The sequence below is a fragment of the Suricata suricatta genome, chromosome 9 (assembly GCF_006229205.1).
Source record: "Suricata suricatta isolate VVHF042 chromosome 9, meerkat_22Aug2017_6uvM2_HiC, whole genome shotgun sequence".
Lineage (NCBI taxonomy): Eukaryota > Metazoa > Chordata > Mammalia > Carnivora > Herpestidae > Suricata > Suricata suricatta.
Genome location: NC_043708.1, coordinates 71304600 through 71316916, shown reverse-complemented (window position 1 = coordinate 71316916; position 12317 = coordinate 71304600). Strand labels below are relative to the sequence as shown.

Genomic DNA, 12317 nt, shown 5'->3' with positions numbered 1-12317 from the left:
TCAGCAGTGCGTATCTTCAGGATGGCGTGGACTATGTAGGCGTAGGAGAGCAGAATTAACATGAAGCAACTGGCAGCCACCACCCCAATGTCCACAAAGGTCACCAGCTCATTGACGGTTGTGTCAGCACAGGCCAGTCTCAATACTGCAGGGATGTCACAGATAAAGTAATCCACTTGGTTGGGCCCACAGTAGGGTAGGCGGAAGGTCAGAGTGGCCTGGACAGACCCATGGATGCAGCCAGCCACCCAAGCCCCAGCCACGAGGATGGTGCATAACCTCCCATTCATGAGCACGGGGTAGCGCAGGGGCTGGCATATTGCCAGGTACCTGTCATAGGCCATCAAGGTATAGAGGAAGCACTGGGTGCTGCCCAGGAAGTGAAGAAAGTATAGCTGGGCTACACAGCCACCAAAGGGGATTGCCTTGCTGGTGGGAGTAAAATCCAATATTAGCCGAGGGACAATGACCGAGGAAAGCCACATGTCCAGGAATGAGAGCACGCCCAGAAGGATGTACATGGGGCGAGCATGGAGCTTCGGGTCAGCCCACACGGTGAGCAGAATGAGCAGGTTCCCCAGCTGAGTCAGGATGTAAATGATGAAGAAGACCAGAAAGAGGAGGGTCCTCAGACTCGGGGGGTGGGGTAAGCCCAGGAGAATGAAGTCTGTCACCACTGTGTCCAGGGACGTGTTTTTGGTCTCTCCCATGTCTTTCTGTAGTCTGCAGTGATGAACAGTGAAGTCAGATAAGGGAAATATACACAGGAGGTGGTGAGAGAGTGGTTTTATCTGATGGTTAATGCCTGCCTGAGTGCTGAGATGAACAGAAAACGGTTACAACGGTTTTATTTATTTATTTGTTTGTTTGTTTATATTTTAAAGAAGAGGTGATATTGCCATCAACTATTTTGGTCTACTTTATAACAGAAACTGTGTAGAGACTGGTTAGTTCCCTAGAAAGATGGAACCTTTCATCGATTGGGAGATATTGAGAGTGGAATTTGGCTGATCAAGGCATAGGGGAATGTGTGAACAATAGAGAAGGACTCCAAACAAAAAGCCCAACGACTGAAGAGGGGCTAAGTAAGGTTAAGGCAGGACAGTGTGGAACACATACCCCACAGTTACCACACTTACTTTTTTTTCCAGTTCCCATCATTGCAATGCCTCAGCTAAAATCCTATCTCCTCACCATAGCATGCAAACATATTCATTATATGGCCCTTATATGCCACTCTGTCACACCCCTTGCAATTTCTTCTTAGTGTTTAGTTCAAAGGACCCCCCAGGGCTCTCACAGTGGTGTACTCCAGCTTGGAGCCTAGCACACCATAACTTCTCTGGTCCCTTCACCTGGGTAATGCTCACATTTCCTTCAAGACTGAGTTTGGAGACCCTCATCTGCAAGAAGACTTCCCTGATTCCTGAAGACCATGCTTGTACTTCTCAGAGCATGTATCGTATTCTACTACTATTATCTAATTTATTATTTGTCTCCTCTATTAGCCATCTCACCTAACAGAGTAAATGTGGTTATTATTTTCTGAAGGACTGAATGGCCAGTGGAATGGAGTTTGCCAAACCCCACTAAATAGACACAGTGTTTCTTTCTCTGCTAGATCTTGTTTGTCTGATCCTTGGACCCACTGATTGACAAGTGACCATCTCTTTTTTTTTTTTAATAATTTTTTAATGTTTTATTTTAATTTTGAGAGAGAGTGACAGAGCAGGCATGGGGGAGGAGCAGAGAGAGAGAGAGAGAGAGAGAGAGAGAGAGAGAGACAGAATTTGAAGCAGGCTCCAGGCTCTGAGCTGTCAGCACAGAGCCCGATTCAGGGCTAGAACCCATGAACCATGAGATCATGACCTGAGCCAAAGTCGGCCCCTCAACTGACTGAGCCACCCAGGTACCCCACGACCATCTCATTCTTAAGCAATATGGATTTAGTTTTATTATAACAAACTCCAATGGCCACTCTTGCTTTTTATTTTCTCAGATATTTTTTAGATTTATTGGCTGATTGATGTGGTCCATTGGTTTGGCATTGGATTTTTTTGTATAGGGTTATAGAGACAATTTTATTGTTATTACAATAGCATTGATTAATGCTGGACTTGACCTTTTAGTGTGTGTGTATGGTATATATATATATGACAGTCAGACATATAGTAACTCTCTCTAAATACCTTGAGAGAATTTTAAGTTCCTGGTCCAGATGATGAGAAAAGATATAGGGATGACATGTATTTGTTGAAGAGACTATTTGATAAAGATTTTTCTCCCCACACTCAGGTTTGAGATGGATTCATTTGCTATTTAACCATAGTATTTTTGTAATTTAAATTACTATTTTCAGAGAGCAATTTAAATAGTTACAGATTAATTATAAATAACATTTAAGTATTAATAGGTTAAATCCTTTACTCTCCATGAGGTAATTTCCCCAAGAGATTTTATATTGCGTATTTTAAAAAATAACTTAATTCACATATTAACGTTTGAGAGCTATTAATGGTAATAATAATACTTAATATACCTGATTCTTCAGTTCAGGGTCCATAGAAAATGCTACGTGTGGGAGGGGGCAAGATGACAGAGAAGTAGGGAGCTCTATAATTTTCACCTGCCCGCATCTATCAAACTAAGAAGGACTGAAGCCACAATACTCTGATCTACAAGAGTGGGAGGAAAAGACACAGAGTCCATTAAGAAGACAGCCTCTCCATAAAGAAGACAGCTTCATAGGTGCATGAGTGAATGCGAACTAGGGAAGATAAAAATGGGCTGGGACCTGGAGGCTTGAAGGGGAGGGAGCCCCACTCCACGCAGAGCATCAGGGAGCATGCAGAGCCATGGAGAAATGAGGGGAAGAGAAAGAGAGGCTTAAAATGCTCATAGAACTGTTTTTAGAGAAGAGAAAAACCTTGGCCCAGGAGGGAGAGGGATCCTATCACCCCATCTATAACCACAGAGTGTGGGGAAGAGATCCATCCTCTTTAACTGGAGCGTTCTTCTTGGGCTGGGTGCCCTGATTCCAGACAGCACTGCCTGGTCTGTGGGAGTACATCTCATCTTGGGTGGTATCACTAACGTGCATGGATTAGAATTTGGAAACTAGGCGGGGCTTGGAAAATACAACTTGGCCTGCCTGTGGCACAAGGAGATCGGACCCAAAACTGTGGGTTGCAACACTTGGTTCAAGAAGGTATTGGGTCGCCACCATTCTTCTCCCCACAACCACCAAGGTGGGGCCTTGGAGAGCAGCCCATGAGACCTACCTACACCAAACCACACCCATCCGCCCTTGAGAGCTGCCTTCCCCCCCCCTTTTTCTTTTTCTCCTTTCCCCCCCCCAGGAGCCCGTGAAAGACCAACATTGATGCATTGCTGTGATTAGATCAATTCTTGCCATTCAGATATATTTTCCCTTATCTCATTCTTATCTCTCCCCTCTGCTGGTTTTACACTTTTAGACTGTCCTTTGTCCTTTGTTGTTTTTGTCTCCCCCCTCTTTTTTTATTTTCTTTTCCCTTTTGGTTTGCTTATTGGTTTGATTTGTCTGTGTGTTTGCGTGCTTTTGTTCCCTGTGTTTGTCTGTCTGTTTTCCTTTTCAGGGATACCTCAAGAAACAAGCCAAAGTACACATGGTTGAGAGTCCCAAATATCACTGAGTAGGGAAATAAAATAACCAAAGGCACAACAAGAGAAATTGAGAGACATTATTAAAAGAACACTTCCTGAAACAACGAGCCCTGGACAGTCAATGAGCCTCCTTAAATATAGCAATACTAACAGGTGCAGAGTGCATAACGAGCTTTTAAAACTGACAGAGACAGAAAACTAGCCAAAATGATGAAACAGAAGATCTCTCCTCTAAAGAAATTCTGGGAAGAAGTCACAGCCACAGAACTGCTCAAAACAGATATAAGCAATATAATGGAGCAAGAATTTAGAACAATTGTCATAAAATTAATCACTGGGCTTGAAAAAAGCATGGAAGACATCAGAGAAGCTCTAAACACACATGCACTACCAAATTTCAAACGAGAAGAGATAGAAAATCTGAACAGATCCATAACCAGTGAAGAAATCGAATCAGTTATCAAAAATCTCCCAATGAATAAGAGCCCAGGGCCAGATGGCTTCCCTGGGGAATTCTACCAGACATTTAAAGCAGAGTTAATACCCATTCTTCTCAAGCTATTAAAAAAAAAAAGAAAGAAATAGAAGGAAAACTTCCAGACTGATTTGACGAAGCCAACATCACTTTGATTCCCAAACCAGACAGAGATCCAACAAAAAAGAGAACTACAGGCCAATATCCTTAATGAATACAGATGCAAAAATACTCAACAAGGTACTAGCAAATTGAATTCAACAGTATATGTAAACAATTATCCACCATGAACAAGTGGGATTTATTCCTGGGTTACAGGGCTGGCTCAATATTCACAAACCCATCAATGTGATACATCACGTAAACAACAGAAAAGATAAAAACCATATGATCCTGTCAATAGATGCAGAAAAAGCATTTGACAAAATACAGCACCCTTTCATAATAAAAACCCTTGAGAAAGTCAGGATAGAACGAACTTACGTAAACATCATAAAAGCCATTTATGAAAAGCCCACAGCTAATATCATCCTCAATGGGGAAAAACTGAGAGCTTTCCCCCTGAGATCAGGAACACAACAAGGATGTCCATTCTCACCACTGTTGTTTAACATAGTGCTGGAAGTTCTAGCATCAGCAATCAGACAACGAAAGGAAATAAAAGGCATCAGAATTGGCAAAGGTGGAGTCAAACTTTCACTTTTCACTGATGACATGGTCCTCTACATGGAAAACTCAACAGACTCCACCAGAAGCCTACTAGAACTGATCAATGAGGCCAGCAAAGTCTCAGGGTACATAATCAATGTACAGAAATAGGTTGCAATTTTATACACCAATAATGAAGCAACAGAAAGAGAAGTCAAGAAACTGAACCCATTCATAATTGCCCGAAAAACCATAAAATACCTAGGAATAAACCTAACTAAAAATGTAAAAGACCTGTACAATGAAAACTATAGAAAACTTATGAAAGAAATTGAAGACACAAAGAAATGGATAAACATTCCATGCTCGTGGATCGGAAGAATAAACATTGTTAAAATGTCATTATTACCCAAAGCAACCTACACATTCAATGCAATCCCAGTAAAATTTGCACCAGCATCCTTTGCAAGGCTAGAACAAACTATCCTAAAATTCATATGGAAGCACAAAAGACCCCAAATAGCCAAAGTAATATTGAAAAAGAAAACAAAAGCAGGAGGCATCACAATCCCAGACTTTAGCCTCTACTACAAAGCTGTCATCATCAAGACTGTATGGTATTGGCACAAAAACAGACACATAGGCCAATGGAATAGAAAAGAGAACCCAAAACTAGACCCACAAATGTACAGCCAATTAATCTTTGACAAAGCAGCTAAGCGCATCCAATGGAAAAAAGACAGCCTCTTTTTAAAAATTTTTAAATGTTTTTTATTTATTTTTGAGAGACAGAGAGAGACAGTGCGAGCAGGGGAGGGTCAGAAAGAGAGGGAGACATAGAATCCGAAGCAGGCTCCAGGCTCTGAGCTAGCTGTCAACACAGAGCCCCAAGCGGGGCTTGAACCCACAAACCGTGAGATCATGACCTGAGCAAAAGCCAGACACTCAACCGACTGAGCCACCCAGGTGCCCCAAGACAGCCTCTTTAACAGAGAACTGGAGAACTGGACAGCAACTGCAGAAGAATGTAACTAGACCACTTTCTTACACCATACCCAAAAATAAACTCAAAATGGATGAAGGACCTGAATGTGAGACAGGAAACCATCAAAACCCTAGAAGAGAAAGCAAGAAACAGCCTCCTTGACCTCAACTGCAGCAATTTCCTATTCAACACATCCCCAAAGGCAAGGGAATCAAGAGAAAAAATGAAGTAGTGGGACCTCATCAAGATAAAAAGCTTCTGCACTGCAAAAAAAAAAAAAATCAAGAAAACTAATAGGCAACTGATGGAATGGGAAAAGATAGTTGTAAATGACATGTCAGATAAAGGGCTAGTATCCAAAATCTACAAGGAACTCACCAAACTCCACACCTGAAAAACAAATGAAGAAATGGTCAGAAGACATGAATATACACTTCTCCAATGAGGACATCCAAATGGCCAACAGACACATGAAACGATGCTCAGCATCGCTTATCATCAGGGAAATACAAATCAAAACCACACTGAGATACCACCTCATGCCAGTCAGAGTGGCTACAATGAAAAAATCAGGAGATTATAGATGCTGGCGAGGATGTGGAGAAACAAGGCACCTTCTTACACTGTTGGTGGGAATGTAAATTGGTACAGCCACTCTGGAAACCAGTGTGGAGGTTCCTCAGAAAATTAACAATAGAACTCCCTTATGACCCAGCAATAGCACTGCTAGGGATTTACCCAATGGATACAGAAGTGCTGATGCATAGGAGCACACATACCCGAATGTTGATAGCAGCACTTTCAACAATACCAAATCATGGAAAGAGCCTAAATGTCTACCAACGGATGAATGGATCAAGATGATGTGGTTTATATATACAATAGAATACTACATGGCAATGAGAAAGAATGAAATTTGGCCATTTGTGGCAATGTGGATAGCCCTCGAGCGTGTCATGCTAAGTGAAATAAGTCAGGCAGAGAAGGACAGATACGTGTTTTTACTCATAAGTCCAACAGGAGAAACTTAACAGAAGACCATGTGGAGGGAAAGGGGTGGGGGAAGAGTTAGGGAGAGGGAGGAAGGCAAATCATGAGGACTCTTGAATACTGAAAACAAACTGAGGGCTGAAGGGGGAGGGAGAAAGGGGAAGGGGGGTGATGGACATGGAGGAGGGCACTTGTGGGGAAGAACACTGGGTGTTATATGGAAATCAACTTGACAATAAACTATAAAAAGTAAAAATAAAAAAAGAAAATGTTACGTGTGCCCTTTTCCCCCAGAAAAAGAAGAAATATCAGATTTTTACTGCCTAAGTTTTAGGACGACACCTTGATTTATTTGAAAATAGATGGGAAGACTAGCTCTTCTTTCTTTGGGTAGGGTATACAGAAAAGATAGAAATAGTTGGGATTAAGATTGTGCATAAAACAGTAATTATGAGCCAAAGGAATTTTGTTGTCAATGCAGACATAATATTAGTGTGCTTCCACTTAGGCAAATGATATAATCCTGAGGTTTTTTAAAAATGAAAATAAATTTTTGTATAAATAATTAATAGAACTGTGTCACTGGGGGAATTATTTAAGGGATTTCCATAATGCATATTTATGTATAGTGAAAAATCTTCTCTAATTTATCTGCCTTGTGAGTCTGATTTTTCTCATTTGTTGTGCATAAATCAGGTTCCACTTTTCCCAGGTGCCCTACTGTAATATTTTAGTCTCCAGATTCTGGATTGCCTGCTTGGTGAGATCAGGAAACTGAGGTGTGTTACACCTGGTGGGTTTGAAAGTAGATTATTTTTCTAGGCTGATGAGGCAGAGGATGGTGGTTTTGACTTGGGGTCTGGTGTTCAAGGGTTGCAGAGGTGGACAATCTGTGTTGCAGAGAGGTTGACAGAGTAGATTTCCAGAAGATGGGTTTTTGGAGAAACAGGAAGTAAGTTTGAAGAAAGATCAGACCTCTTGGTGACAGAGAGGGAAACAGTCTGGCCACACTTCATCCCACTCCACCCGACCCCAGCTCCTCCATCCACCCTCTACCCCATCAGCTTTCTGTGTCATTTTGCTTTGAATCTGCCCAAGTTTTCAGCTGGGGAAACCTAGGTTATTTATAGTAAGGGGAGGGGCAGACTGAAATGTTTTAAAAAATTAAAAACAGTTTCAGCATATCTACCCTGGCTAATTAGATAAGCAAATTATTTTAATTTTTTTAAAGTTTATTTATTTATTTTGAGAGAGACAGAGACAGAATGTGGGAGGGGCAGACAGAGAAGGGGAGAGAGAATCCCAAGCAGGCTCCACACTGCCAGCACAGAGCTGGGCAAGGGGATCAAAATCACAAAAGGATGAGGTCACAACGTGAGCTGAAACCAAGAGTTGGACACTCAACCCACTTGAGCCACCCAGCAGCCCCATAAGCAAAGTATTTTAAAGTTTTCCCAGTTTTAGGGGCACCTGGGTGGCTCAGTTGGTTAAGTATTGGACTTCGGCTCAGGTCATGATCTCACTGTTCATAAGTTCCAGCCCCACACTGGGCTTTGTGCTGACAGCTAGTCAGAGCCTGAAGCCTGCTTTGGATTCTGTGTCTCTCGCTCTCTGCCCCTCCCCCACTCATGCTCTGTCTCTGTCTCTCAAAAATAAACATTAAAAAAAGTTTCCCCAGTTTTAGACCATTTGATGCTGCTAAAATCATGTTGTAAAATAGTTGGAATTTAAATATGAAAACACATAAAAATAGCACAAGGTTAAATACCAACATAAAAAGCATCTGAAAATAAGGGCCACAATATCAGAGAATAAACCCTACATGTTTAAAAAGTCAATTGTCCTGAAAACTCTAGGGAGAAGCCATGGAGATGGGGAGAAACAGCAGCACTGAGAAGATAAAGACAAGTCGGTTAAGAATTCTATGGAGCTGTAGGACCACGGGATGGGCTACTTTCTGAATCCTTCCCACAGGCCCCAAATCAGGCTGAGGGAGGGGCAGAAAGAGAGGGAGACAATCTGAACTGAGTTGTCAGCACAGAGTCTGACTCCTGGCTCAAGCTCACGAACCCATGAGATCATGACCTGAGTCAAGGTCGTTCACTTAACTGACTGAGCCACCCAGGTGCCCCATTGTGAGCGCATTTCTTACAGAGAGTGCCTTTCCATTTGGAGGGGCTCAGGGAAGGTCAAGCCTCCATTTAGCTAGCTCTGGGATTTGGGCCAGGAAGGCACAGTTATGAAATCCTTTAAGATGAGGAGTGAAGACTGGTAGTGTTGTTAGACATAATTAAGATCAAAGGACCTCTAATTACCCCTGGGACAAGACCCAACCCAAATCTGTTTCTGGAAGAAAGATTCCTCTTCCTTAATACTCATGCACAGTTAGATGTTAGAGCGAGGGCAGAGCAGGGGACTGCAGAGAGTCTGGGGGTGGCCTTCACATATTTTATCTAGTCTCACAGGGGTACATCATATTCTACCAAAGATTTTTAACAACAAGCTTGCCTAAGGCAAGGTACCTGGCGTCCTCTGCACTGAAGAAAAGAAAGGTCGCAAATCTGGCTATGTTTGCACAATTACCAAGGAATCTTCTTTATGACCTCTGTGACTCTATCACTGCCCAGCCATGCCCTAAAAAGGAGAAAATGAAAGGAAAATAGTGTTAAAATTCTTGTATTTTTCTCAGCGCAGAAAGAAATTCCTTTATTTGGAAAGATGGAACTGAATTCTAGCAGTTTGGGAAAGAATTGAGGAAGCAGATAAAGAGACTGATTGGATTAACACTTGGAATGAAATAACAGAAAATGTTAAAATTAGTTGGTGACTGTATTTTGAGTGGAGCTGGTTTTAGAGTGGCCCTGCCGTCTGCTTGAACTCACTGGACACAGCCGCAAAGTTGTGGAGGAGGCTGGCGGTCCTCGAGGGGAGTGGTCCAGCAGCTAGAGAGCTGTCCTTCAGAGAGTCGGTCTGGCTTGTAGTAAAGGGCTCCGCATCTGTTTGGGGGAAGGCTTTAGAACTCTTTCAGGGCTTTTGCCTGGCAAATAAGAATTCAGAATCTCTGAAAGCACCTGCCTTTCAGGGCTCTTTGATGAGTGTGACTTCTCTATCTCTTGAGTCATATTTTACATTGGTTTTCATCAGCTATTGCCTCTGCAGCTTTGATTAGAAGGAAAAAAAACAACAACAACCCCACACTGTTAAGAGACATGAAGAAAAATTCTAACCTCAGGGGAAATCTTGCTCTAAGGTATTTCCCTAATGAGATCTTCCCTCTGCAAATCCTCATTATGTTATTTTGAGAGAGAGCAGGAAACCTTTCTCTTAGATCTCTGGAAAGGGAACTGTGGGGGGAATAACCTTGTCAGTAGAGTTTTGGATGACCTTCAATTTCTTAGTGGTGTTATAAAGTCTCAATTGATCATCTCTCTCCCCAAGTACCCTTCAGGGGACCCATGTCATGCTTTTGGGTTTCTATTCTGATGTCATCTAATCAGTGAGGTCTCTCTTAATCCTCCCTACCTGTTCCTGTTGTATTTTTCATTTCCTTATTTGCTTATTGTCTTCCTTCACTAGAATGTAGGCTCCATGACAGGTGAGACTTTTGCTCACTGTGCAATCCTGAACACTAGCACAGTGCCTGGTACGTAGTAGGTTCTCAATAAATGCTTTTAAATGAATGAATAAGAGTGGTGCCTGGGGAGCTTAGTCAGTTAAGCCTTGACTCTTGATTTCAGCTCAGGGCATGATCTCACAGCTTGTGTGTTCAAGCCCCACATTGGGCTCTGTACTGACAGAGTGGAGCCTGCTTGGGACTCCCTCCCTCCCTCCCTCCCTCCCTCTCTCTCTCTCTGTCTTTTTCTGCCCCTCACCACTGCTTGTGCACATGCTCTCTCTCAAAATAAGTAAATAAGCCCCCCAAAATGAATGAATATGAGAGACTGCCACACATTTTAAATACAATGGACAGAGAAAAAAAGCCATGCTTTCAAATATGAATCTCAGATTTAAAGTTCCAAGAAGTTGATTTGATATCAAATTGATTCTCACATGCAAGTGTAGGCATAGGCAGCATATGCCAGTGCAGATAACTTTGGATATTTATATGTATATTTTATAAAAGTTAATGTTAATCTGAGTTATATTGGGCAACTGGCTAAACATGAAGAAATGAAGCCTAGAGAGCGATCTAACCTTTAGGGTGCTTCACTGTAAAATGATGGTTCTGAACAGAGACTGGATGATTTCTAAGATTATCTTTAGTTCTAAATTAATAAGAAAATGTTTAGTGTGTGTGTGTGTGTGTGTGTGTGTGTGTGTGTGTGTGTGTGTGTGTAAAGTTGCAATGTCACATCTGGCCACAAGGTGACAGTATTATCCTCTTTTTAAAGAATATTTTTTGGGAGCTTGGTCGGCTGTGTCCAACTTCGGTTCAGGTCATGATCTCACAGTTTGCGAGTTTGAGCCCCGCGTTGTGCACTGTGCTAACAGCTCAGAGCCTGGAGCCTGCTTCAGACTCTGTGTCTCTCTCTTGAACTGTGTGTCTTTCTCTTTCAAAAATAAATATACATTAAAATTTTTTTAAAAGAATGATTTTTAAAAGATTGTTTGTTTATTTATTGAGAGAGAGTCCCAAGCAGGCTCTTTCCTGTCCATGTGGAGCTGGATGTGGGACTTGATTTCTGGAACTGTGAGATCACAACCTGAGCCGAAATCAAGAGTTAGATACTTAACCAACTGAGTGACCCAGGCACTCCTACAGTATTATCTTTATTAAAACGAATTAAAGTTTGCTATTTGGAGTAAATAAAAATAATAAAAGCAGAAGGGTCACGAGAAAATTCCTTTAGTAAAGATGCTGTATTGGGGGGGCATCCATTAGCTTGAGAAAACTGTTAGAGAGACAATTTTCTTTTGTGACAACTGGGAAATAGTTTGACATATAATTTTCTCCCTCTGTCCCTCTATTCCTTCCTTCTCTTTCTTTCTCTCCTTAGTCTTCTTCTCTTCCTTTTTTTCTTCCCTTTCATGTCTTGCTTTTAGGTTCTCACTTTATTATGTAAAAAATAACTCAAACAATATAGGAGTGTATAAGAAAAGGTGATTATTCTCACCACTTGCTTTTTAAAATATTTATTTATTTATTTATTTGCTTATTTATTTTTGAGAGAGAGGGGGGAGGGTGGAGAGAGGGGGACAGAAGATCTGAAGTGGGCTCATCGCTGACAGGCTGACAGAAGTGAGCCTGACTCGGGCTCAAACTCAAAAGCCAAGAGATCATGACCTGGGCCCAAGTCAGACGCCTAACCAACTGAGACACCCAGGAGCCCCTCAACTTGCTTTTAATTCTAGCCTTCTAAAGTAAAGCATCTAAAGTTAATAGTTTCTTTTGTCTTTCCATTTCTTTCTCTAGATTCATACATACCTACAGATGGACATATTGTATTTCTTTAGATTAGATAAAATATCTGACTGCTGGCAGTAAAATTCTCCCATCTCCTCCACACTGCCACAACCCCCCCCCCCCCCCCCCCCCCCCCCCCCCCCCCCGCAAATGTGCATTACCCCATCTGA

General features: G+C 41.9%; 1 protein-coding gene across 2 annotated transcripts in view; it reads right to left on the bottom strand.

Moving 5' to 3' along the window:
* LOC115302140 (olfactory receptor 10G2) overlaps positions 1–2729 on the bottom strand; it is a 3014-nt gene extending 285 nt beyond the window's left edge. The window contains exons 1-2 of one of the 2 annotated variants that reach the window (XM_029952147.1): positions 2714–2729; positions 1–682 (exon numbers count right to left, since the gene is read on the bottom strand). The exon at positions 1–682 is cut by the window's left edge and continues 285 nt beyond it. In XM_029952147.1, coding sequence (XP_029808007.1) covers positions 1–682; positions 2714–2729 — 698 coding nt within the window. Of the gene's footprint in view, positions 726–2713 lie in introns of those variants that run through there. The other variant, XM_029952148.1, reaches the window with a different exon arrangement.
* Positions 2730–12317: the final 9588 nt, after the last annotated feature.